General features: G+C 52.4%; 1 protein-coding gene across 1 annotated transcript in view; it reads left to right on the top strand.

Annotated features, from left to right (window-relative positions):
* Positions 1 to 27,774, top strand: part of LOC142256667 (uncharacterized) — a 143,859-nt gene that overhangs the window by 99,237 nt on the left and 16,848 nt on the right. The window contains exons 8-9 of the mRNA XM_075328487.1: positions 20,458 to 20,574; positions 21,682 to 21,789. Of these exons, the coding sequence (XP_075184602.1) occupies positions 20,458 to 20,574; positions 21,682 to 21,789 (225 nt within the window). The remainder of the gene's footprint in view (positions 1 to 20,457; positions 20,575 to 21,681; positions 21,790 to 27,774) is intronic.

Genomic DNA, 27,774 nt, shown 5'->3' with positions numbered 1-27,774 from the left:
TAATGTGATCTGCAGTGGGCAAATTGGCATAATCACTGGACCATGGACAAAAGCAGTGCTGGGCAATTTATTTTTATAAGGGGCCCATGACTGTTATTGTTTTATAAGGGGCCCAACAGACAGTGACTGTTGTGGAGGGCCGAACTTAATTCTGCTTATTATTGTATATATTATTATATTCATATTAATGAGCAGAATTAAGTATATTGACTTCCTGCTTCTTTTAAAACATGTTATGATAGGGCTTATTGTAATGTGTTCTTACCTGAAGCAGCTAATCAAAACCATATACCGTATTTCTTTGTCGCTCCTAATTGGGAGACCCAGACAATCGGGTGTATAGCTACTGCCTCCGGAGGCCACACAAAGTATTACACTAAAAAGTGTAAGGCCCCTCCCCTTCTGGCTATACACCCCCCCGTGGGATCACGGGCTCCTCAGTTTTATGCTTTGTGCGAAGGAGGTCAGACATCCACGCATAGCTCCACTGTTTAGTCAGCAGCAGCTGCTGACTATGTCGGATGGAAGAAAAGAGGGCCCATACTAGGGCCCCCAGCATGCTCCCTTCTCACCCCACTTTCTGTCGGCGGTGTTTGTTAAGGTTGAGGTACCCATTGCGGGTACGGAGGCTGGAGCCCACATGCTGATTCCTTCCCCATCCCCATTAGGGCTCTGGGTGAAGTGGGACTTTACCGGTCTCCAGGCACTGAGACCGTGCTCCTTCCACAGCCCCCGGAGAATCGGCTGGATATGGAGCTGAGTATCGTCAGGGACAGGGCCCTGCTTCGTTAAGGTACTCTGTGTCCCCGGGCATACCGCGCGCACACCGCAGCATGCTGGGCGTGTTAGTGCGCCGGGGACATCAGCGCTGCTGCGCTTGTGCCATTCCTCACTACAGCGCTGCTGAGTGAGTAGACTCAGTACGAACGGCCGCGCCGGCCGCTGGGGTCAGTTTTCACTGCGACGCGGCTGGGACTTGTGGTGCGCCGGGGACTTCCGCGCTAGCCGTGCATGTATGACGGCCGCGCTTATTACTACAGTCCCCGGCTTTTGCGGCCTAGTTCGTTTCGTTCCCGCCCCCAGACCTGCCAGTCAGGGGGAGGGCGGGACGCTGTACAGACCATCAGCGCTGAGGGCTGGAGTCTGCGTTACATACTCCAGCCCTCACACTGGGCACAGTGGGACGCCAGTTTCCCGCACTTTGTTTGTGGCACGCCCACGGTCCGCCCCTCCTCACAGGACGCCGGCAGCCATTCCTGTCTGCACGCTGAGCTGGAGAGGGGAGACTGGGAGACCCAGACACGGGATTCTGCGACCTCACACCCGCTTTTCAGCGGGCGGTAAGCAGCCCTCAAGGGCTCACCCCCACTTGTGCCGAAGTGTACTTTGTATTTTTGTGCTTGCATGCTATACATTACACTGTACGGTCGCTGGTGACTCTCTGCTATATACCCTCCTAGGTTACTCAAGGCAGACAACAGCATGTCGTCCGCAAAAAGCAAACGTGCCAAGGCACAGACTTTATATGCTGCTTGTACCGCATGTGGGGCTGCTCTACCGGCAGGTTCCACTGACCCCCATTGTGTGCAGTGCTCGGCCCCTGTGGCACTTGCTCAGCCGGGGCCGCTGCTAGAGGTGACCCGGGGAGAACCACCTGTGAATGCTGTCCAGGTGACAGGGACGGAGTTTGCAGTTTTTGCTGACAGATTGTCTATGACTATGTCTAAAATTCTTGAAACATTGCAGTCTAGACCAGTAACTCAGACCATGGGCACTGTTGAATCATTGCTCCCTGGTCCCCCTCAGCTGGAACACTCCCGAGCTCAGGAAGCGTCGCATGCACCCCAGGGTGACGACTCTGACTCGGACGACAGTCCCAGACGGCCTAAGCGGGCTCGCTATGAGCGGCCCTCAACTTCATCACACTGGTCAGGGTCCCAGCTGGACGACTCTGTGTGATGAGGCGGATGTGGCTGATCAGGATTCTGATCCTGGGACCGTTCTCAATCTGGATACACCTGATGGTGACGCCATAGTGAATGATCTTATAGCGTCCATCAATAGAATGTTAGATATTTCTCCACCAGCTCCTCCTGCGGAGGAGTCAGCCTCACAGCAGGAGAAATTCCATTTCAGGTATCCCAAGCGTAAATTGAGCACTTTTCTGGACCACTCTGACTTTAGAGACGCTATCCAGAAACACCACGCTTATCCAGATAAGCGTTTCTCCAAACGGCTTAAAGATACACGATATCCTTTTCCCCCTGACGTGGTCAAGGGCTGGACCCAGTGTCCCAAGGTGGACCCTCCAATCTCCAGGCTTGCAGCTAGATCCTTAGTTGCAGTGGAAGATGGGGCGGCACTTAAAGATGCCACTGACAGACAGATGGAGCTCTGGTTGAAATCCATCTATGAAGCTATTGGAGCGTCGTTGGCGCCAGCATTCGCAGCCGTATGGGCACTCCAAGCTATTTCAGCTGGGCTTACACAGGTCGACACGGTCACACGTACATCTGCTCCGCAGGTGGCGCCCTTGACCTCTCAAATGTCTGCATTCGCGTCTTACGCGATTAATGCTGTCCTAGACTCTACGAGCCGTACGGCAGTGGCGTCTGCCAACTCCGTGGTTTTACGTAGAGCCTTGTGGTTGAGAGAATGGAAGGCAGATTCTGCTTCCAAGAAGTGCTTAACCAGTTTGCCTTTTTCTCGTGACCGACTGTTTGGTGAGCGTTTGGATGAAATCATTAAACACTCCAAGGGTAAGGATTCATCCTTACCTCAACCCAGACAAAACAAACCCCAACAGAGGAGGGGACAGTCTGGTTTTCGGTCCTTTCGAGGCTCAGGCAGGTCCCAATTCTCCTCGTCCAAAAGGACTCAGAAGGATCAGAGGGGCTCAGATTCTTGGCGGACTCAATCACGACCAAAAAAGACAGCCAGAAGAACCGTTACCAAGACGGCTTCCTCATGACTTTCAGCCTCCTCTCTCCGCATCCTCGGTCGGTGGCAGGCTCTCCCGCTTTGGCGACATTTGGCTGTCACAGGTCAAAGACCGTTGGGTGAGAGACATTCTGTCTCACGGGTACAGGATAGAGTTCAGTTCTCGTCCTCCAACTCGCTTCTTCAGAACTTCTCCACCTCCCGACCGAGCAGATGCTCTTCTGCAAGCGGTGTCCGCCCTAAAGGCGGAAGGAGTGGTGACTCCCGTTCCTCTTCAGGAACGAGGTCGCGGTTTTTACTCCAATTTGTTTGTGGTGCCAAAGAAGGACGGGTCGTTCTGTCCCGTCCTGGATCTAAAGCTGCTCAACAAACACGTGAAAACCAGGCGGTTCCGGATGGAATCCCTCCACTCCGTCATCGCCTCAATGTCTCAAGGAGATTTCCTAGCATCAATAGACATCAAGGATGCTTATCTCCACGTGCCGATTGCGCCAGAGCATCAGCGTTTTCTACGCTTCGTTGTAGGAAGCGAACACCTGCAGTTCGTAGCTCTACCTTTCGGGCTGGCGACAGCCCCTCGGGTCTTTACCAAGGTTATGGCAGCAGTAGTGGCAGTCCTGCACTCGCATAACATATCTTGGCATGGAGTTTCATACTCTCTCAGCGATAGTGAAACTTCCACTGGACAAACAGTGTTCACTACAGACAGGGGTGCAATCTCTCCTTCAGGGCCAGTCGCACCCCTTGAGGCGCCTCATGCACTTCCTAGGGAAGATGGTAGCAGCAATGGAAGCAGTTCCTTTCGCGCAGTTTCATCTGCGTCCACTTCAATGGGACATTCTCCGCCAATGGGACGGGAAGTCGACATCCCTCGACAGGGATGTCTCCCTCTCTCAGACAGCCAAGGACTCTCTCCGGTGGTGGCTTCTTCCCACCTCATTGTCGAAAGGAAAGTCGTTCCTACCCCCATCCTGGGCGGTGGTCACGACAGACGCGAGCCTGTCAGGGTGGGGAGCAGTGTTTCTCCACCACAGGGCTCACGGTACGTGGACTCGGAAAGAGTCCACCCTTCAAATCAATGTTCTGGAAATCAGAGCAGTCTATCTTGCCCTACAAGCCTTCCAGCAGTGGCTAGCAGGCAAGCAGATCCGAATTCAGTCGGACAACTCCACAGCGGTGGCATACATCAACCACCAAGGGGGAACACGCAGTCGGCAGGCCTTCCAGGAAGTGCGGCGGATTCTGACGTGGGTGGAAGACACGGCATCCACCATATCCGCAGTTCACATACCAGGCGTGGAAAACTGGGAAGCAGACTTTCTCAGTCGCCAGGGCATGGACGCAGGGGAATGGTCCCTTCACCCGGACGTGTTTCAGGAGATCTGTCGCCGCTGGGGAATGCCGGACGTCGACCTGATGGCGTCACGGCACAACAACAAGGTCCCGGTTTTCATGGCGCAATCCCACGATTACCGAGCTCTGGCGGCAGACGCCCTAGTTCAGGATTGGTCGCAGTTCAGGCTACCTTATGTGTTCCCACCTCTGGCGTTGTTGCCCAGGGTGCTGCGCAAGATCAGGGCCGACTGCCGCCGCGCCATCCTCGTCGCTCCAGACTGGCCAAGGAGGTCGTGGTACCCGGATCTGTGGCACCTCACGGTAGGCCAACCGTGGGCTCTGCCAGACCGTCCAGACTTGCTGTCTCAAGGGCCGTTTTTCCATCTGAATTCTGCGGCCCTGAACCTGACTGTGTGACCATTGAGTCCTGGATCCTAGCGGCCTCAGGTTTATCTCATGAAGTGGTTGCCACCATGAGACAGGCTAGGAAACCATCCTCCGCCAAGATCTACCACAGGACGTGGAAGATATTCTTATCTTGGTGCTCTGCTCAGGGAGTTTCTCCCTGGCCATTTGCATTGCCTATTTTTCTTTCCTTCCTGCAGTCTGGGTTGGAAAAAGGTTTGTCGCTCGGCTCCCTTAAAGGTCAAGTCTCCGCGCTATCCGTATTTTTTCAGAAGCGCCTAGCGCGACTTCCTCAGGTACGCACATTCCTGCAAGGGGTTTGTCATATCGTCCCCCCTTACAAGCGGCCGTTGGAGCCCTGGGATCTGAACAAGGTCCTAATTGCTCTCCAGAAGCCGCCTTTCGAGCCTTTGAAGGATGTTTCCCTTTCTCGTCTTTCACAGAAAGTGGCCTTTCTAGTGGCGGTCACGTCTCTTCGGAGAGTGTCCGAGCTGGCGGCGTTATCATGCAGATCTCCCTTCCTAGTATTTCACCAGGACAAGGTAGTTCTGCGTCCAATTCCAGAATTTCTTCCTAAGGTGGTATCCTCCTTTCATCTCAACCAGGATATCACTTTACCGTCTTTGTGTCCGCATCCAGTTCACCAATTTGAAAAAGGTTTGCATTTATTGGATCTGGTGAGAGCACTCTTTATCCTTGTCGCTGGTCAGCGTAAGGGGTCGCAAGCTTCCAAATCCACCCTGGCGCGGTGGATCAAGGAACCAATTCTTCACACCTACCGTTCTGCTGGGCTTCCGATTCCATCAGGACTGAAGGCCCATTCTACCAGAGCCGTGGGTGCGTCCTGGGCATTACGGCACCAGGCTACGGCTCAGCAGGTGTGCCAGGCGGCTACCTGGTCGAGTCTGCACACTTTTACCAAGCATTATCAGGTGCATACCTACGCTTCGGCGGATGCCAGCCTAGGTAGACAAGTCCTTCAGGCGGCGGTGGCCCACCTGTAGGAAAGGGCTGTTTGACGGCCCTATCACGAGGTATTCTTTTACCCACCCAGGGACTGCTTTTGGACGTCCCAATTGTCTGGGTCTCCCAATTAGGAGCGACAAAGAAGAAGGGAATTTTGTTTACTTACCGTAAATTCCTTTTCTTCTAGCTCCAATTGGGAGACCCAGCACCCGCCCTGTTTTCTTAGGGATTTTGTTTTTTCGGGTGCACATGTTGTTCATGTTGAAGAGTTCAGTTCTCCGATGTTGTTCCTCGGATTGAATTTGTCTTTAAAACAGTTATTGGCTTTCCTCCTTCTTGCTTTTGCACTAAAACTGAGGAGCCCGTGATCCCACGGGGGGGTGTATAGCCAGAAGGGGAGGGGCCTTACACTTTTTAGTGTAATACTTTGTGTGGCCTCCGGAGGCAGTAGCTATACACCCGATTGTCTGGGTCTCCCAATTGGAGCTAGAAGGAAAGGAATTTACGGTAAGTAAACAAAATTCCCTTCTTTTCGGATTATAAGACGCACTTTTCCTCCCAAAAATTTGGGAGGAAAATGAAGGGTGCGTCTTAAAATCCGAATATAGCTTACCGGAGGGGCTGTATGTGCGGCGGCCGGGTGCCTGTGGCTGCGTGCGGGCGGCCCGGTGCTTTTGGCTTTGTGCGGGCAGCCAGGTGGCTTTATGTGGGCGGCCTGGTGCCTGTCGAGGCTGGCTGCCTCTCTGTCATGGAGGCCGGCTGCCTCTCTGTGCGGGTGGGCGGGCGGCCTGCTGGCTGCCACTCTGTGCGGGCAGGTGGCTGTGCGGCAGGTTTCCCAGTGTGTCCGTGGCCCCAGTTTCAATTGATGGTGCTGGGAGTCAACGCATGTTTATAAAATGAAAAATATGGTAATTTTGTGCTTTTTATAAAGTTTATAAATCATACATTCAGTCTTTGTACCGTGATCAGCAGCTCTCGTAACAATGTTCCCACACACAGTATGATGTCTCTCCACATAGTATGATGTGACCATAGAGCCCTTCACACAGTATGATGTCTCCACAAAGCCTCCTTCCTTTCTCGCCTTTTCATTGGGGGACACAGACAGTGGGTATTATGTCTCCAGGGAGGCGTGACACTAGATTTGAAAAAGTGTTAGCTCCTCCCCCCACAGCATATACCCTAGCTAGGCAGGAAACTAGCTCAGTTTTTTTCTAGTGACAGCAGGGAGGCTGACATGTCTGGCCTGAGCCCTACCAGGTGCCTTAGGCCAGCTTATTTTGTTTTTATTTTTTTTGTTTTTTCTATTCATTCTATTTTTGATTATGGGGCAATACCAGGGTGCCTTGCCACCCTCGTTCACCCCGCGTACGGGCAGAGGAAACCTGGCGTGCACAAGCCGTCAGTCTTCCCTCGTGCCCAAGTGGTCGGGTCTGTGTACCCCTCCAGGCTCCCTGGAAGCACCTCACACCAAGGTAGCTCCAGAGGGCTAAGCAGAGCCGAGGACCTTCTTCAGCCTTGAGCCGAAGATGCGTCCCCGAGATCCCCGCATCCCCGGACCGACGCGTCTTCAGACGGAACCAGGAGCAGGTAGGGAGACGACGAGTCATTTGTCCCCTGAATCCAAACCGCCGCCTGAAAAGGTGCCGGTGGGGCGATGCAGGCCGTGATCCCGGGGAGCCTCATTAATTTAGCCCCCGGCGTCGGCCTGCATTCTAGCAACGCCCCCTCTCAGTGCTCTGGAAGCCGCTCCCTCAGTCGCAGCGGCTCTCCTTCTGATTGGCCGTCACGTTTAGTCCCAGCCCTGGGACCAATCAGCCTCCGGGGGCCGTCTCTCTCCTCCATGCTGCCAGGAACGCTGGACGCCATTTTCCACGTGGGGAGCAGACACGGATGAGATCGCCTCCTTGGCTCTGCACTTCTGCAGCGCTATATACCGCTCTGCTCAGCGGTATATCGCTGTCTCTCTAGCGGTGTGTGCCTGCTGGCTAGCGGTGTATATCAGCTGTTAGCGGTATATACTGGCTCTGCCTGCAGGTATATGCAGACTGTTTGACAGTATATGCCATTTTGCTATCGGTATATACCGGCTGTGCATAGCAGTCACTTTATAATACTGCCAGTGGCTCCTCACTCATATAACAGCGCCATAACTCTATCCCTACAGGGCTGTAGGACTCTATTACTGACATGCGTAACCACAAGGGTGATAAACCTTCCCAGGCGTCCTCTACGGACCTGTACTATGCCTGTACCACCTGTGGACGCTCGTTTTCTAATAGCCGAAGCTATTCACTATGCCGGGGCTGCGATGCCCCTACTACCGTGTCACAACAGACTCCATTGCCGGACCAGGATGCCGTGCAGTCTTTGGATTCTGCTCCGTCCACCGGCCAGACAGCACCCCCGTCTGATGACGTAATGCCTGCATGGGCTCTTCTAATGTCTAAAAAGATAGAGGACCTTGCCGCTCAGATATCCCAGCCTTACACAGGCTCCCACAGCCTTCCCCTGGCTCAGCTTCCTCAGAGGAGCCCGCCTGCTTCATCTGGTCCCTCTTCCCCAGAACGTAAAAAGGCTGTTTCCAAACGGCGCCATTGCGACCTCTACGCCTCATCCGACTCGGACGATGGTCAGTCCGACCGAGGTTCCGTGACTTTTAGTAGTCACCATTCTCAAGACTCTGGCTCTGAATCAGATGTCCTTTCTGAATCTAGGCATATAGAAGACACATTAATTTCGGCTGTCAATCACTCTCTGTCGATTTCTGATCAGCTTCCTGATCCGACTTCTCAGTCGGCAATCAAGCGGGCCAAGAAGCCTCCTAAGTCCTTTGCCCAGGATCCGGTTTTTCGTCAAATTACATCTAAACGGTGGGATCACCCTGATAGAAGGTTTAATAAAAAACCCTTCTCTTCATTCGCTTATCCCTTTCCATCTGAAATGGTTAAGACCTGGTCAGTGCCCCCCGTTGTGGATCCGCCAGTATCCAGACTGGCTAAACACACGGTCATGTCTGTTTCAGACAATGCGTCTCTCAAGGACTCGTCCGACCGCGCAGTTGATGCTGCGGTCAAATCTATTTTCCAGGCTTCGGGCTCCTCTCTTCGCCCCCTGTTTGCCTTGACATGGGTCGCGAGAGCTATGGGTGTGTGGAGTAAGAACCTGCGCAGGATGCTTCGCTCATGTAATATTCCTCCGGAGGCTTTTGAGATCCTTCATTTGTTTTCTCTAGCCTCTAATTATTTTCTACATGGCTCCCTAGATGCAGCTAGTTTGTCAGCCCTAACGGCAGGCAATGCTGTCTTTGCCCACAGGGTCCTTTGGCTAAAGATATGGAATGCGGACAAGTGCCTCCAAGAAATCTCTGTCCACACTCCCCTTCCGTGGCCTTCGTTTGTTTGGAGAATCCTTGGACAAACTCATATCTGAGATGACGGGTGGTAAAAGTACCATTCTACCACAAAAGCGGCCTGTATCCAGGAATTTTAAAAAATCTCCTTGGCGCAGGTAGCCCTTTCGGCCTGCGCCCCAAAAACCATCAGCCCAAGGATCATTCCAACGCTCAGATCGAGGATCCAGTCCCTCAAGGGGCTCTTCCTGGCGTTCCCACTCCAAGCAACCTAAACCCAAAGGACCTCGCCCTGTACAGGCCCCCTCAGCATGACGCCAGGTATCGCTCAGATCCGACTCCTGTTGGAGGGCGGCTTCTGCTTTTTCAGGATACCTGGCTAGACCACACTCACGATGCTTGGGTTCGAGAAATCGTCACCTCGGGTTACAAGATCGATTTCCATTCCCTGCCGGCCAACAGGTTTCTGCGTTCTTGTCTTCCAAAGTCCAAAACGCAAAGCCAGGCCTTATTTCAGGCCATAGCCTCTTTACAGAAGGCAAACATTATCATTCCAGTGCCCCTGGAACAGTGCGACAAAGGTTTCTATTCAAACCTTTTTGTCGTCCCCAAAAATGATGGCTCTGTCCGCCCTATCTTGGACCTCAAAAGGCTGAACAGATTCGTACGGATTCGGACTTTCCGAATGGAATCATTGAGAGCAGTGCTAGCCGCCATGGAACCGGGAGAATTCCTAGCTTCCATAGACGTTCAAGATGCTTATTTACACATTCCCATATGTCTATCTCATCAACGGTTCCTTCGTTTTGCCGTTGGACACAGTCATTTCCAATTCAGGGCCCTCCCCTTTGGGCTGGCCTCCGCGCCTCGGGTCTTCGCAAAGGTCATTGCGGTCATCATGTCCATTTTACACCCCAGAGGCGTTCAATATTTGGACGACCTTCTTGTCAAAGGGAGCTCTCTTCAGGTTTGCTCAGAAAGCATGCAGATTTGCCTAGACACGCTGTCAAGGCTAGGGTGGCTTCTCAACTTCAACAAGTCATCCCTCATTCCTCATCAGCGCATCACCTTTTTAGGTATGCTGATATAAATAGAGCTGTGGAAATAAAAGCGCAGATAGTGTATTACCCCAATAATATGGGGTGGGGGGGGGCGGAGTAAAAACTCACCAGATGCAGTTGTGCAAGTCACAACTCCTTTACTCGCGTGTAAAACTATGATCCAGGCTGCAGCCACCCGATGGCAGATAACAGAGAGGAGTTATAATTGCCACGCCAAATAATCACTTGTAAAATGTCAGATTAACGTGTCTATATTATTGGCATAGGTCTACGCGTTTCAGGAGCTCTGCTCCCTTCCTCGGGACCGACAAGCACCAAAATTTGATGTTTCTGATGGTGCTTGTCGGTCCTGAGGAAGGGAGCAGAGCTCCTGAAACGTGTAGACCTATGCCAATAATAGACACGTTAATCTGACATTTTACAAGTGATCATTTGTTACTCTTCTCTGTTAGGTATGCTGATAGACATGGCTCAGTCCCGGGTTTTTCTTCCAGAAGACAAGAGGTCTTCCCTGATCCGGGCCGCCCAATCCCTCCGCTCTCGCCGTTACACATCCCTTCGGAATGGAATGAGAGTGTTAGGCAAGATGGTGGCAGTCATGGAAGCCGTGTCCTTTGCCCAATTCCATCTGCGCCCTCTACAACTGGATCTTCTATCCTCCTGGGACAAGAATCCAGCTTCTCTAGACCGGTCAGTCCGCCTATCTCGGACTGCGCTCAGCTCCCTCGTCTGGTGGACTCAAGTCTCACCCCTATCTCAAGAGAAGTTCTTCCGCCCTGTCCACTGGCAAGTAGTCACGTCAGATGCCAGCCTGATAGGCTGGGGGGCGGTGTTTCTCCACCACACTGTTCACGGACGCTGGTCTCCTTCCGAGCGCTCCCTGCACATCAATGTTCTAGAGATCAGAGCCATATTTTTGGCCCTTCAGAACTTTCAGCCCTTACTATTGGGCCTCCCTGTTCGGATCCAGTCAGACAATGCCACGGCTGTGGCTTACATCAACCGTCAGGGAGGAACTCGCAGCAAGGCAGCGATGAAAGAAGTATCCAGAATTCTTCTTTGGGCAGAGAAGCACATCCCCATTATTTCAGCTGTCCATATTCCGGGGGTAGACAACTGGGCCGCAGACTTTCTCAGCAGGCAAGGTCTAGTGGCAGGGGAATGGCCCCTATACGACGAAGTGTTCCATCAGATCACTCTTCGTTGGGGACTCCCAGATGTGGACCTCATGGCGTCTCGGATGAATGCCAAAATACATCCCTTCATATCCCGGTCGAGAGACCCGCTAACTATCGTCTCCGACGCTCTAGTCTTTCCGTGGGCGCAGTTTCGCCTACCCTACATCTTTCCTCAGTTTCCTCTCATTCCGAGAGTAATCAAGAAAATCAAAGCAGAGGGAATCCCGGTGATTCTCGTGGCCCCGGATTGGCCCAGGAGAGCCTGGTACCCAGAGCTTCTCCAACTTCTCGGCGACACTCCCTGGCGTCTTCCCGACCGCCCGGATCTTCTGTCGCAAGGTCCAATATTCCACCAGAATACAGCACAGCTGCATTTGACGGCTTGGCACTTGAATCCTTGATTCTAGCCAAGTCAGGTCTTTCTTCTAAGGTAGTTCATACCATGCTTAATGCTCGGAAGCCAGTACCTATCACAGGACCTGGAAGACCTATCTTTCCTGGTGTGATCGTCATAATCGGTGGCCCCTTGCATTTTCAATCCCTAATGTTTTTGCCTTTCTGCAAGACGGTCTGGACTCGGGACTGGCTCTCAGTACCCTTAAGGGACAAGTTTCTGCCTTGTCAATATTCTTCTAGAAGCAGCTGGCTTCTCGTCCTCATGTCCGTACCTTTCTTCAAGGGGTAGTGCATTTGGTCCCTCCTTATCGCCACCCCTTAGATCCCTGTGATCTGAATCTGGTTCTCGGAGCTCTTCAGCTTCCTCCCTTTGAACCTCTGAGAGAAATCTCTCTTCAACGACTGTCTTGGAAGGTTACCTTTTTAGTCGCCATTACCTCTATCAGGCGAGTGTCCGAACTTGCGTCCCTTTCCTGTTGTTCACCTTACCTGATATTCCATCATGATAAGGTGGTCCTTCAGCCTTCCCCCGTTTTTCTTCCGAAGGTCGTATCTTCTTTCCACTTAAACGAGGACATTGTGTTGCCATCATTCTGCCCGGCCCCAGTCCACTCCTTTGAAAAAGCCCTTCACACTCTCTAGATCTTGTCAGGGCTCTGCGGATCTACATCTCCAGAACAGCGCCGTTGCGCAAGTCCGATGCACTCTTTGTTTTCTCAGAAGGACACAAAAAGGGCAACCAAGCTTCTAAATCCACGATTTCTCGATGGATCAGGACTGCTATCTGTGAGGCTTACAAAGCACGAGGTTTTGTTCCTCCTGAATCTGTGCGAGCCCACTCTACGCGAGCAGTGGGTGCTTCCTGGGCTATCTGCCATCAGGCTTCGGCGGCCCAACTTTGCAAGGCCGCTACCTGGTCCAGTGTGCACACATTTACAAAATTCTACAGAGTGCATATACATGCTTCCGCGGATGCTGCTCTTGGAAGACAAGTCCTTCAGGCAGCAGTGGCTCATTTATAAGTGGCCACTGCTCGGTTTTCTGACAGTTTTTTGATATATGTTCACTTCTGTTGCAGTTGTTAGTCAGCTCTTAGTCTGATGTTATACACTGTTAATAGTTCGGTTCCCACCCAGGGACTGCTTTGGGACGTCCCACTGTCTGTGTCCCCCAATGAAAAGGCGAGAAAGGAAATGACATTTTCTTTGTCGCTCCATTGGGAGACCCAGACAATTGGGTGTATAGGCTATGCCTCCGGAGGCCGCACAAAGTATTACACTAAAAGTGTAAAGCCCCTCCCCTTCTGCCTATACACCCCCCGTGCTCCCACGGGCTCCTCAGTTTTTTGCTTTGTGCGAAGGAGGCAGACATGCACGCATAGCTCCACAGCTTAGTCAGCAGCAGCTGCTGACTATGTTGGATGGAAGAAAAGAGGGCCCATAACAGGGCCCCCAGCATGCTCCCTTCTCACCCCACTCTTGTCGGCGGTGTTGTTAAGGTTGAGGTATCCATTGCGGGTACGGAGGCTGGAGCCCACATGCTGTTTTCCTTCCCCATCCCCCTTAGGGCTCTGGGTGAAGTGGGATCCTATCGGTCTCCAGGCACTGAGACCGTGCTCCATCCACAGCTCCTGAGGACTCTGCTGGATAGGAGCCGAGTATCGTTCAGGGACATGGCCCTGCTACTTTGAGGTACTCTGTGTCCCCGTGGGGACCGCGCACAGCAACACTCCAGCATTGCTGGGTGTGCTAGTGCACCGGGGACCGCGGCGCTGACTGCGTTTGTGCCATTACACACTGCAGCGTCGCTGAGTGTGTTAGTGTATGGGGACTGCCGCGCTGACCGCCGCTGCCATTGTTATCACTGCGACGCGGCTGGGACTGTTAGTGCGCCGGGGACTTCCGCGCCGACCGCGCTTATACGGCGGCCGCGCTTATAACTCGAGTCCCCGGCTTTTGCGGCCTAGTCTTTTTCTTCCCGCCCCCAGCCCTGCCAGTCAGGTGAAGGGCGGGACGCTGTACTGGACGGCAGCACTGAGGGCTGGAGCATGCTTTGCATACTCCACCCCCCTCACTGTGCAGAGTGGGGCACCAGTTCCCGCACTTTCTGGGTCACGCCCACGGCTCCCTCCTCTCCTCAGGACGCCGGCAGCCATTCCTGTCAGCTCCTCTGACGCTGCAGAGGGGAGACAAGCTCTGGGGGACACAAGCACGGATTCTGGTGGCCACACAACCGCTTTAAGCGGGCAGTAAGCAGCACCTGAGGTGCTGGCCTCACTTGTGCAGAAGTGTAATTATAGATTATATGTTTATAGGCTATACTTTACACTGTATGGTGCACGGTTGGTTTCTGGCTATATACCCTATTGTGTTGCTCAGGGGAGACAACAGCATGGCGCCCACAAGAGGCAGGGGTGCCAAAACACAGGCTTACTATGCTGCCTGCGCCGCATGTACGACCTCGCTACCGGCAGGTCCCACAGACCCTCATTGTGTGCACTGCTCGGCCCCTGTGGCACTTGCTCAGCCAGAGCCTCTGCTAAGGGGGGCCCAGGGGGAACCACCAGCTAACACTGTCCAGGTGACAGGGACGGAGTTTGCAGTTTTTACTGACAGACTTTCTGAGACTATGGCTAAGATTCTAGAAGCTTTGCAGTCCAGACCGGTATCTCAGACCATGGGCACTGTGGAATCATTGCCCCCTGGTTCCCCTCAGTTGGAACAACAATGTTCCCCCGGGGTGTCTCATAGATCCCAGGGTGAGGTCTCTGACACGGACCGCAGCCCCAGACCGCCTAAGCGAGCTCGCTGGGAAATCCCCTCGACCTCATCACATTGTTCAGGGTCTCAGAAGGAGGACTCTCTGTATGATGAAGCGGAGGTAGCTGATCAGGATTCTGATCCTGAGGCCGCTCTCAACCTTGATACTCCTGATGGTGACGCCATAGTGAATGATCTTATCGCGTCCATACATCAAATGTTGGATATTTCTCCCTCGGCTCCTCCAGTGGAGGAGTCAGCCTCTGTATGTTTCTGGATCACTCCGACTTCAGAGAGGCAGTCCAGAAACCCCGAGTTTGTCCAGATAAGCGTTTTTCCAAGCGCCTTAAGGATACACGTTATCCCTTCCCCCCTGACGTGGTCAAGGGCTGGACTCAGTGTCCCAAGGTGGATCCTCCAATCTCCAGACTGGCGGCTAGATCCATAGTTGCAGTTGAAGATGGGGCTTCGCTCAAGGATGCCACTGACAGACAGATGGAGCTCTGGTTGAAATCCATCTATGAAGCTATCGGCGCGTCTTTTGCTCCAGCATTCGCAGCCGTATGGGCACTCCAAGCTATTGCAGCGGGTCAAGCGCAAATTGACGCACTCACACGTACGTCTGCGCCGCAAGTGGCGTCCATAACTTCTCAAACGTCGGCATTTGCGTCCTACGCTGTTAATGCTGTCCTGGACTCTGCGAGCCGTACGGCGGTTGCAGCCGACAATTCGGTGGCAATACGCAGGGCCTTGTGGCTACGGGAATGGAAGGCAGATTCGGCTTCCAAAAAGTGCTTAACCGGTTTGCCATTTTCTGGCGACCGTTTGTTTGGTGAGAGGCTAGATGAAATCATCAAACAATCCAAGGGAAAGGAAACATCCTTACCCCAGGCCAAACCAAAATTACCCCAACAGAGGAGGGGACAGTCGAGGTTTCGGTCCTTTCGGGGTGCGGGCAGGTCCCAATTCTCCTCGTACAAAAGGCCTCAGAAGGATCAGAGGAACTCCGATCCATGGCGGTCTAAGTCATGCCCTAAAAAGACCGCCGGAGGTGCCGCTACCAAGGCGGCTTCCTCATGACTTACGGCCTCCTCACACCACATCCTCGGTCGGTGGCAGGCTCTCCCGCTTTTCCGACATTTGGCTGCCACGGGTAAAAGACCGTTGGGTGAGAGACATTCTGTCTCACGGTTACAGGATAGAGTTCAGCTCTCGTCCTCCGACTCGATTTTTCAGAACATCTCCGCCTCCCGAGCGAGCCTATGCTCTTCTGCAGGCGCTGGGCACTCTGAAGACAGAAGGAGTGGTGGTCCCTGTTCCTCTTCAGCAACAGGGTCACGGTTTTTACTCCAACCTGTTTGTGGTTCCAAAGAAGGACGGGTCTTTCCGTCCTGTCCTGGACCTAAAACTGCTCAACAAACACGTAAAGACCAGGCGGTTCCGGATGGAATCCCTCCGCTCCATCATCGCCTCAATGTCCCAAGGAGATTTCCTTGCATCGATCGATATCAAAGATGCTTATCTCCACGTACCGATTGCTCCAGAGCATCAGCGCTTCCTGCGCTTCGCCATAGGAGACGAACACCTTCAGTTCGTGGCACTGCCGTTCGGCCTGGCGACAGACCCACGGGTTTTCACCAAGGTCATGGCTGCAGTAGTTGCGGTCCTCCACTCTCAGGGTCACTCGGTGATCCCTTACTTAGATGATCTGCTGGTCAAGGCTCCCTCTCAAGAGGCATGCTAGCACAGCCTCACCGCTACTCTGGAGACTCTCCAGAGTTTCGGGTGGATCATCAATTTTCCAAAGTCAAATCTGACACCGGCCCAATCGCTGACATATCTTGGCATGGAGTTTCATACCCTCTCAGCGATAGTGAAGCTTCCGCTGAACAAGCAGCGTTCACTACAGACGGGGGTGCAATCTCTCCTTCAAGGTCAGTCACACCCCTTGAGGCGCCTCATGCACTTCCTGGGGAAGATGGTGGCAGCATTGGAGGCAGTCCATTTCGCGCAGTTTCACCTGCGTCCTCTTCAATGGGACATCCTACGCAAATGGGACAGGAAGCCGACGTCCCTCGACAGGAACGTCTCCCTCTCTCAGACAACCAAAGCTTCCCTTCGGTGGTGGCTTCATTCCACTTCATTATCGAAGGGGAAATCCTTCCTACCCCCATCCTGGGCGGTGGTCACGACGGACGCGAGTCTGTCAGGGTGGGGAGCAGTTTTTCTCCACCACAGGGCTCAGGGTACGTGGACTCGGTAAGAGTCCTCACTTCAGATCAATGTTCTGGAGATCAGGGCAGTGTATCTAGTCCTAAAAGCGTTCCAGCAGTGGCTGGAAGGCAAGCAGATCCGAATTCAGTCGGACAACTCCACAGCGGTGGCTTACATGAACCACCAAGGAGGAACACGCAGTCGGCAAGCCTTCCAGGAAGTCCGGCGGATTTTGATGTGGGTGGAAGCCACGGCCTCCACCATCTCCGCAGTTCACATCCCGGGCGTGGAAAACTGGGAAGCAGATTTTCTCAGTCGCCAGGGCATGGACGCAGGGGAATGGTCCCTTCACCCGGACGTGTTTCAGGAGATCTGTTGCCGCTGGGGGATGCCGGACGTCGACCTAATGGCGTCCCGGCACAACAACAAGGTCACGGCATTCATGGCACGTTCTCACGATCACAGAGCTCTGGCGGCAGACGCCTTAGTTCAGGATTGGTCGCAGTTTCAACTCCCTTATGTGTTTCCTCCGCTGGCACTGTTGCCCAGAGTGTTACGCAAGATCAGGGCCGACTGCCGCCGCGCCATCCTCGTCGCTCCAGACTGGCCGAAGAGGTCGTGGTACCCGGATCTGTGGCATCTCACGGTCGGCCAACCATGGGCACTACCAGACCGACCAGACTTGCTGTCTCAAGGGCCGTTTTTTCCATCTGAATTCTGCGGCCCTCAACCTGACGGTGTGGCCATTGAGTCCTGGATCTTAGCGTCTTCAGGATTATCTCAAGAGGTCATTGCCACTATGAGACAGGCTAGGAAACCAACGTCCGCCAAGATCTACCACAGGACGTGGAAAATATTCCTGTCATGGTGCTCTGATCAGGGTTTTTCTCCCTGGCCATTTGCCTTGCCCACTTTTCTGTCCTTTCTTCAGTCAGGATTGGAAAAGGGTTTGTCGCTTGGCTCCCTTAAGGGACAAGTCTCTGCGCTCTCTGTGTTTTTTCAGAAGCACTTGGCCAGACTTCCACAGGTACGCACGTTCCTGCAGGGGGTTTGTCACATCGTCCCTCCTTACAAACGTCCGTTGGAACCCTGGGATCTGAACAGGGTGCTGATGGTTCTTCAGAAACCACCGTTCGAGCCAATGAGGGATATTTCTCTCGCACGCCTTTCGCAGAAAGTGGTTTTCCTAGTAGCAGTCACTTCACTTCGGAGAGTGTCTGAGCTAGCAGCATTGTCATGCAAAGCCCCTTTCCTGGTGTTTCACCAGGACAAGGTGGTTCTGCGTCCGGTTCCGGAATTTCTACCTAAGGTGGTATCCCCTTTTCATCTCAATCAGGATATCTCCTTACCCTCTTTTTGCCCTCATCCAATTCACCAATGTGAAAAGGATTTGCACTTGTTAGATCTGGTGAGAGCACTCAGACTCTACATTTCTCGTACGGCGCCCCTGCGCCGTTCGGATGCACTCTTTGTCCTTGTCGCTGGCCAGCGTAAAGGGTCACAGGCTTCCAAATCAACCCTGGCTCGGTGGATCAAGGAACCAATTCTCGAAGCTTACCGTTCTGCTGAGCTTCCGGTTCCCTCAGGGCTGAAGGCCCATTCTACCAGAGCCGTGGGTGCGTCCTGGGCTTTGAGGCACCAGGGTACGGCTCGGCAGGTGTGTCAGGCGGCTACCTGGTCGAGCCTGCACACTTTCACGAAACACTATCAGGTGCATACCTATGCTTCGGCGGATGCCAGCCTAGGTAGGCGAGTCCTTCAGGCGGCGGTTGCCCACCTGTAGGACGGAGCCGTTACGGCTCTATTATGAGGTATTATTTACCCACCCAGGGACTGCTTTTGGACGTCCCAATTGTCTGGGTCTCCCAACGGAGCGACAAAGAAGAAGGGAATTTTGTTTACTTACCGTAAATTCCTTTTCTTCTAGCTCCAATTGGGAGACCCAGCACCCGCCCCTGTTTTTTTGTGTACACATGTTGTTCATGTTGAATGGTTTCAGTTCTCCGATATTCCTTCGGATTGAATTTACTTTAAACCAGTTTATAATTTTTTTCCTCCTTCTTGCTTTTGCACCAAAACTGAGGAGCCCGTGGGAGCACGGGGGGTGTATAGGCAGAAGGGGAGGGGCTTTACACTTTTAGTGTAATACTTTGTGCGGCCTCCGGAGGCATAGCCTATACACCCAATTGTCTGGGTCTCCCAATTGGAGCTAGAAGAAAAGGAATTTACGGTAAGTAAACAAAATTCCCTTCTTTGTGTACTCACCGTGAAATGTCTTCCTTGGAGCCTTTCATTGGGGGACATAGCTCCCACCCTCGTGGTTTTGGTTGTCCTTCTTCTACTGCTTTTATACCAAACTGAGCTAGTTTCCTGCCTAGCTAGGGTATATGCTGTGGGGGGAGGAGCTAACACTTTTTCGAATCTAGTGTCACGCCTCCCTGGAGACATCATAATACCCACTGTCTGTGTTCCCCAATGAAAGGCTCCAAGGAAGACATTTTACGGTGAGTACACAAAAATGTCATTTTTACAGTATTGTCCCCATGCAGCCCCCTTACACAGTATTCAGTCATCACACCCACCACACACAGCCCTGTTGCATAGTGTTCCCACAAACCCCCCCCATGATGAATGATGTCTCCACATAGCTCCTTTACATAGTATTATGTTGCCCCCATGCAGACTGATGTCACCCATGCAGAATGTAGTCCCCACCCAGCCCCCTACATAGAATGATGTCCCCATACAGCTCCCTTCCAGAGTATTATTTTCCCTTACTCAGCGCCCCATTCAGAATGTCCCCACACAGCTCCCCACGCAGAATATGTCCCCACACATGCTCCAATTCAGAATGATGTCCCCACTCATTCCCCCACACAGAATTATGTCCTCACACAGCCCCCATACAGAATGATGTGCTCATACTGCCCCCTTACACAGTATTATGTCCACCCCCCCCCCCATTCCCTCACAGAATTATGTAAAAAGACAACAAAAACGACTTCACCCCATTCTTTTGCAGCTCTGGTCTTTGATGTGTACTGAGGCATCTGGCGCAATTTAGTGTTGACTCGTCACTGCGCCATCTTCATTTTCAGACGTATAAGTTCAATGATGGAAGAGGGAGCCATCAGCTCCCTGTTTCATCATTGATTTCACCAGTATCTGCATCGTGAGGAGACAGATAACAGTGAGACACCATGTGGGGGGCAGCTCAGTGATGTGAAACACCACTGCATAAACTCTTTGGCTTTCCTACCTGAAGGGGCTTGAGAGGGTACCTGAAGGGAGCCATAGTAAGAAGGCAAGCCTACATAGGTAGTGTGATACACTGGGCAATGTTCAAGTGGGGAATCTAAGAACCTGGAATTCATGTAGATGTTATTTTGACATTTCACCTACCTAAATATTGTACCCTTCTTCATGGCTTTGGTAATCATTAATAGCAGTGCCCCTTTTAGTATTATGGCAGCCTGTGACACCACAAAAAATGATCAGGAGGAGCATGGGAACATGTTGAATTATTCTGCAAATTCCTCTTTCAAGCTTTGGTGGATTTTCTGAAAAACAAGTGTAATCCATAGAGACCTCCTCTCAAAACAGAGAAGACCCCAATAATTGCTGCTCATGTAATATATATTTTCAGAGGTCTCCATTGGTGGATTGATGGGTGAATGCGGTGTTTGGGTGCGGTGTTTGGGACTCACACAATATTGGTAAAATTGTGACAGATTCAGTGTCTGTAGCCATACATCTGTTATGTAGACATGTAGCTGAGGCTAGCCAGGACAGTCAGTTAATAGTATTGTTACTGATCTGCTTTATTAAAAGATATTGTCCTTCTCTCCCAGTACAAGGACACAGAGCATCTACCTCTGGCATCAATAAAAAAAGTATGGTTGCAGTTCCACAGAAGTTCATAATTGAGAAACCCTACAACATTTGTGAAAAAAATGTTATTTTGAAAGGTGAGTGCAGAGATGAAGACAGCAGTACATTCTCACGGTTTGTGCATTCCTTATACTAAAAAAAAATATATGGTCGGTGGCGAATTGTAGAGTGTGAGGAGGATTAGAAGTTTGGTTCCACCTACTGGGGGGTAACATTCCCAAAAGTCAGTATTGACCCTTTAAAGGGAAGCTGTCAGCAGGATTTTGCTATGTAAGCTGAGGACCGCATGCTGTAAGGGTTATAAAACAAAAAGCAACTGTGCTTCTCTTATCTGTGTGAGCGATTGTTTACCTAAACTAAAGGCTCCGCTGCATGCTTAAAACTCAATTATTTGATACTGTCAGAATGGCAGCACCCAGTAATCTGAGTGCTACATCATTGGATTCCGAATCTCTTTTTCTGTATTATGTTGCTGTAAGATGAGGTAGCAAAAACCTGCTGACAGATTCCCTTTAATGAGCCTTGCCACAAGCAGCCTTCAAGCAAGCTTTTTTTTTTTTTAACCACTGGAGTGGTTATTCTAATGTAAGGTCCCTGCCCCCCTTTCTTATACTTACCCTCCGGCATCTACAACTATTATTGGCGCTGCTCTGTTCCAACTTGTGACTGCAACTTCTGACTGTCCGGGAGTCAGAATTTATGCCACAAGCGCTCAATGCAAGTCTATGAGAGAATGAGGTTCTCATAGACTTGCATTGAGTTGTGACCTCCGCCGCAGTCCATGAAACACTGGAGCTGGCAGAGAGCGACGCCGATAAAAGGTAAAAATGCCAGAGGATTAGTATAAGAATAGGGTCAGGGACCTTGGCTTAAGTCACCACTGCAGTGCTTAAACTGCCCCCCCTGGTGGAGTGGTGCCTGAAAAAAACAAACCAGCACTGTATTTGCCTACAAGTATTCTGGGTTGTTGCCCCTCATCAGTGCAAAAAAGATCTGATTTGGCTGGATGAGAGGCCTCTGACAAAGGATCAAAGAGGTAACCTTTTCCTTTTGGAGAGTATGAAGCCATTGTGAAGAGACTTCTAGACCTTGCAGTGCTCCTCTGGCAATGTATACATGCACATCCTATGACAATACCATTAATACCCAAGATTTTCACTAGAAATTTATTTTTCTCTATGTAGAATTTCCCAGCATTGAACCTGTCACATTAAGAATGAAATCAAAAGAGCCGCCATCCAACAGTGAAAATATTTGTTTGGATGGAAGAGATGTAATAAATTATACAGTAGGTAAGTTCTCCAAAAATGGAGGTCTGGGATTTGTTCACTTCAGTAATCTCTTGATTGTGCCTTTGTTTTCAGAGTAGGACAGCTACCTTACCTTTAGATAAATGGAGAATTGGTAATAGCGTAGTGAGCAAACTCACTGAATCTAATGCGCTCATTCTTGTTTTATATCGAAAAATTGCATGCTCCTCCTCCTAGCAAGCTGCGAAGTTTGATGCTCTCATATGTAGCAATGATCTTTAATATTCCTGGTTGATTAAAGTAGAAAAGGGGTTATGTAGGACAGCTTTTCTAAAGCATTACTGCAGCATTGTTGTTTTTATCAGCGCTGGAGTGATGCTTTAAATCTAAAGTCACACGAGCGGGTCTTGCATCGACATCACTCGCCACAGCCTGCCGCTCCCAGACAGGAGAAATAGAAATACATCAAAAACAGGACGACAAGGAGTATGCCATGCAAATATTTTCTTTATCGTTCCTATGGGAGACCCAGACATTGGGTGTATAGCTTCTGCCTCCGGAGGACACACAAAGTACTACACTCAAAAGTGTAGCTCCTCCCTCTCAGCTTATACACCCCTTGGAGAACCAGATCTAGCCAGTTTATCGCTTTGTGTTCAGGAGGCATACATCCACACATGCATTCTCATCTGATTTTTCATTTTTGGAAAGAGTTTGAAGTTAAGCGTGTCCAAGCCTGGACCCCCGGCATGTCCCTTCTCACCCCACTGTGTCGGCGGTGCTGTTAAGGTTGATTCCAAGGCTGGAGCCTTACATGCCGTGCTCCTTCACCATCCCTCCTGGGCTCTGGCTTGAAGTGGGAGCCAGCACGGTTCTCCATGCTTGGCAGGAGACCGGTCTCCATCCGCAGCCCTTCAGGATCCTGCTGGACTGGAGAACTCGCCCCCAGGGACTTGGAACCCTGCGTCTCAGCAAGCTAAGTACCTGAGACGTTTATATATGGGGGTCCCTTGTACTTTATTGTGGTGGGAGAGTGTGCTGAGTGATTTTTGTGACATTTCCGGCGGGTTCTCTGGCTGTCGCCTGAGAACCGCGCCGATGGTGCCTGCGCGCCGGCCGCACCGCTCAAATTTAGGCCCCGGCTTCGCCGGAGGCCTACTTTCGGTTTCACTGCCCTCGCATGTCATTCATGCAGAGGGACAGTGTGGCCCCGCCCAGCGGCCGTTCTGCACAGGGGAGGGACACTCCTCACTGAGTACATGTCTCCTCCCCTGTAGGTCTCTTTGACCCTCCAGATCCCGCTCTCAGAGTGAGTCCCGCCCCCTCTCTTCGCTCCGGCGCCATTTTCTCAGCGTTCTTCCCTGCGATCAGCGCTGGCTGCAGTGGGGGTCCGGGCTTTGGGATCTGGAGGGCACACAAACCGCTCCAGCGGTCTGGTAAGCCACAACCTCCGGTTGTGGACCTTCTGTATATACTCTCTGGGGGTCATTCTGGCAGAGCCCCCACTTCAGCAGCATGTCTCACACGAGGCAAGGCTCCAAAGCTGTATTCAGTATGCACTGCATGTAAGCTCCTACTGTCTGAACCGAGCACCTATCCACATTGTGATGCCTGCTCTAACCTGACGATGCCTCAGCCTGGAGTCGCATCCCCAGTGGTCTCTCCGGCTGCTCCGGCTCCTGTGGCTGAACCCCCGGCTTGGGTAGAATTCTTATCTAGGTCTATCTCCCAGTCTTTTGCCGACTCCATGGAACAGCTGTCCAGGACTTTGCTGAGCATGCATCAGCCCCCTTCACAGGGTGCCTCTGCTGCTACGGCTCTCTCAGCGGAGCTCACAGAGGATTCCTCATCTGGTCCCAGACCCCGTCCTCCTAAATGGAGACGCAGGGCTCCCTCTCCTTCCTCGTCCCGCGGCTCTGTTACAGACGCTGACTCGCGGGACGAGGAGGATTCCTTTACAGGGGGCTCGGAGGCTAACTCTATGTGCCCCATTGATCTGTCTGAAAGTGACTCAGATGTTAGTGATTTGATTGCGTCCATTAATTCTGTACTGGGTCTCAATCCGCCAGTATCAGAGGAGCAACCCTCTCTGGCAGAAAAGCACCAGTTTACCTCGCCTAAGAGGACAAAGAGTGTGTTCTTTAACCACTCCAGTTTTCAGGCAGCTGTGTCCAAGCCTAGGGTCTGTCCTGACAAACGCTTCCCAAAGCGTGGTTCTGATGACCGGTTTCCATTTCCACCTGAGGTGGTCAAGGAGTGGGCTCATTCACCAAAGGTAGACCCTCCGGTGTCTAGGCTATCAGCCCGGACCGTTGTGTCGGTGGCTGATGGCACCTCTCTTAAGGATTCCACTGACCGCCAGGTCGACCTTCTGGCCAAATCTGTATATGAGGCGGCAGGGGCCTCGTTCTCCCCAACTTTTGCAGCAGTGTGGGCTCTCAAAGCCATCTCTGCTTCTCTAGAGGAGATGCATTCCCTCACCAAGGAATCTATGCCCGAAATGGTTACCTTAACTTCCCAAGCTTCAGCTTTTTCATCCTATGCCATGTCTGCCATGATGGAGGCTTCTCACCGCACTGCGGTGGCTTCGGCTAATTCCCTCGCTATCCGCAGGATCCTGTGGCTTCGAGAGTGGAAGGCAGATGCTTCCTCGAAGAAGTTCCTTGCTGGACTCCCTTTTGCTGGGTCCAGGCTGTTCGGTGAACAACTGGATGAAATTATTAAGGAGGCTACTGGCGGGAAGAGTACTTCCATGCCACAAACCAAACCCAGGAAACCTGTCCAGGGTAGGAATCAGTTGAGGTTTCGTTCCTTTCGTTCCTCCAACTGGTCGTCCTCTAAGCCCTCGGCCTCGTCCACTAACTCAGCCAAGGACCAAATAATCCAGCTGGCGCACAAAAGCGCGTCCACAGAAGTCCGCAGGAGCTGCTGCCACTAAGGCAGCCTCCTCTTGACTATCTGTTCGCACCAGCAACGTCCTTAGTCAGTGGCAGGCTCTCCCACTTTGGCGACATGTGGTTTCAACACGTCTCCGATCAGTGGGTGCGTGATATCATCTCCCACGGCTACAGGATAGAATTCTCTTCCAGCCCGCCAAACAGATTTTTTCTGTCAACTCCCCCCTGCTCCAAGGCCGCCGCCTTCTCTCAGGCCGTGGCATCCTTGCAGGCCAACGGAGTAATTGTACCGGTTCCCGCCCGGGAACGGTTCAGAGGTTTCTACTCAAATCTCTTCCTAGTCCCCAAAAAGGACGGTTCCTTCCGGCCCATCCTGGATCTCAAGCTTCTCAACAAGCATGTTCAGGTGCGGCATTTTCGCATGGAGTCTCTGCGGTCAGTCATTGCCTCAATGACCCAAGGGGATTTCCTGGCATCCATCGACATCAGAGATGCCTATCTGCATGTGCCAATTGCAGTTTCACACCAGCGTTGGCTACGTTTTGCAATCGGAGAGGAACATTTCCAATTCGTGGCTCTCCCCTTCGGGTTAGCCACGGCCCCTCGGGTATTCACCAAGGTCATGGCAGCAGTGGTTGCGGTTCTGCACCTCCAGGGGTTGGCAGTGATTCCTTACCTGGACGACCTTCTAGTCAAGGCCTCATCCAGCGCAGACTGTCAGCGGAGTGTCTCGCTCACTCTCGCCACTCTAGCCTAATTCGGGTGGCTTGTCAATCAGCCCAAATCCACTCTGACTCCGACCCAGAGGCTCACGTACCTAGGGATGCAGTTCGAGACTCTGCCGGCACTTGTGAAGTTGCCCTTAATCAAACAGCAGTCCCTCCAACTGGCGGTGCGCTCTCTGCTGAGGCCCCGCCGTTATTCCATCAGGCACCTGATGCAGGTGCTGGGTCAGATGGTGGCGTCAATGGAGGCTGTTCCCTTTGCCCAGTTCCATCTGCGTCCACTGCAGCTGGACATTCTCCGCTGTTGGGACAAGCGGCCTTCCTCCTTGCACAGGTTAGTGGCTCTGAGGCTCTGAGCTCTCTTCAGTGGTGGCTTCGGCCCCTCTCTCTGTCCCGGGGTTCCTGGCCCCATCCTGGGTGATTCTCACCACGGATGCCAGTCTATCCGGCTGGGGAGCGGTATGTCTCCACCGCCGAGCACAGGGCACTTGGACTCCGTCCGAGTCAGCCCTCTCGATCAATGTGCTGGAAACCACAGCCGTGCTTCTGGCTCTCCTAGCTTTTCACCACCTATTGGCGGGCAAGCACATCCGAGTCCAGTCAGACAACGCGACAGCGGTTGCCTACATCAATCACCAAGGCGGGACACGCAGTCGCCTGGCAATGTTGGAGGTACAACGCATCCTTCAATGGACGGAGGAATCCAAGTCCACCATATCCGCAGTCCACATCCCAGGCGTGGAAAACTGGGAGGCAGATTATCTCAGCCGTCAAACCGTGGACAGTGGCGAGTGGTCCCTGCATCCGGCAGTGTTTTAGTCAATCTGCCGCAAGTGGGGCACTCCGGACGTGGATCTAATGGCATCCCGTCACAACAACAAGGTTCCGGTTTACGTGGCTCGCTCCCACGATCCTCAGGCCTTCGCCGCGGACGCTCTGGTTCAAGACTGGTCCCAGTTTCGTCTGTCCTACGTGTTTCCCCCTCTAGCTCTCTTGCCCAGAGTTCTGCGCAAGATCAGAATGGAGGGCCGTCGAGTCATCCTCATTGCTCCGGACTGGCCCAGACGAGCTTGGTATCCAGACCTGCTCCATCTGTCCGTAGAGGTGCCGTGGCATCTTCCGGACCGTCCAGACCTTCTCTCACAAGGTCCGTTTTTCCGCCAGAATTCTGCGGCTCTCAGATTGACGGCGTGGCTCTTGAGTCCTGGATCTTGACTGCTTCTGGTATCCCCCCTGAAGTCATCTCCACTATGACTCGGGCCCGTAAGTCTTCCTCTGCCAAGATCTATCACAGGACTTGGAAAATTTTCCTGTCCTGGTGTCGCTCTTCCGGCCATCCTCCTTGGCCTTTTTCCTTGCCGACCCTTCTGTCTTTTCTACAGTCCGGTCTGCAGCTGGGACTGTCCCTCAACTCTCTCAAGGGACAAGTCTCGGCTCTGTCAGTGCTGTTCCAGCGGCGTATCGCCCGGCTGGCTCAGGTCCGCACCTTCATGCAAGGTGCGTCTCACATCATTCCGCCTTACCGGCGGCCCTTGGATCCCTGGGACCTCAATTTGGTTCTCACGGTTTTTCAGAAACCCCCCTTTGAGCCTCTTAGGGAGGTTTCTTTGTCTCGTCTTTCACAGAAAGTGGTCTTTCTAGTGGCCATAACTTCCCTCAGTAGTGTCTCTGATTTGGCTGCGCTCTCTTCGGAGTCACCTTTTTTGGTTTTTCATCAAGACAAGGTGGTTCTCCGTCCGACTCCGGACTTTCTCCCTAAGGTGGTTTCTCCTTTCCACCTTAACCAGGACATTACCCTACCTTCGTTTTGTCCGGCTCCTGTTCATCGCTTTGAGAAAGCGTTGCATACTCTGGATCTGGTGCGGGCGCTCCGGATCTATGTATCTCGTACCGCTGCTCTTAGGCGGTGCACCTCTCTTTTTGTGCTAGCCACAGGTCGGCGTAAGGGCCTCTCTGCTTCTAAGCCGACCTTAGCCCGTTGGATTAGGTCGACCATTTCGGATGCCTACCAGTGTTCTCAGTTGCCTCCCCCGCCGGGGATCAAGGCACACTCGACCAGAGCTGTCGGTGCCTCTTGGGCTTTTAGGCACCAGGCTACGGCTCAGCAGGTCTGTCAGGCTGCCACTTGGACTAGCCTGCATACCTTTTCAAAGCACTACCAAGTGCATGCTCATGCTTCGGCAGATGCGAGCTTGGGCAGACGCATCCTTCAGGCGGCTGTCGCCCACTTGTGAAGTTAGGCTCCGCCTACTTCTCAGTTTTTCTGTTTATTCCCACCCATGGACTGCTTTGAGACGTCCCAATGTCTGGGTCTCCCATAGGAACGATAAAGAAAAAGAGAATTTTGTTTACTTACCGTAAAGTCTTTTTCTTATAGTTCCGTATTGGGAGACCCAGCACCCTCC

This window comes from Anomaloglossus baeobatrachus, chromosome 11, assembly GCF_048569485.1.
Source record: "Anomaloglossus baeobatrachus isolate aAnoBae1 chromosome 11, aAnoBae1.hap1, whole genome shotgun sequence".
Classification (NCBI taxonomy): Eukaryota; Metazoa; Chordata; class Amphibia; order Anura; family Aromobatidae; genus Anomaloglossus; species Anomaloglossus baeobatrachus.
Note: the sequence above shows the minus strand (reverse complement) of the source record. Positions and strands in the feature narration are given on the sequence as shown.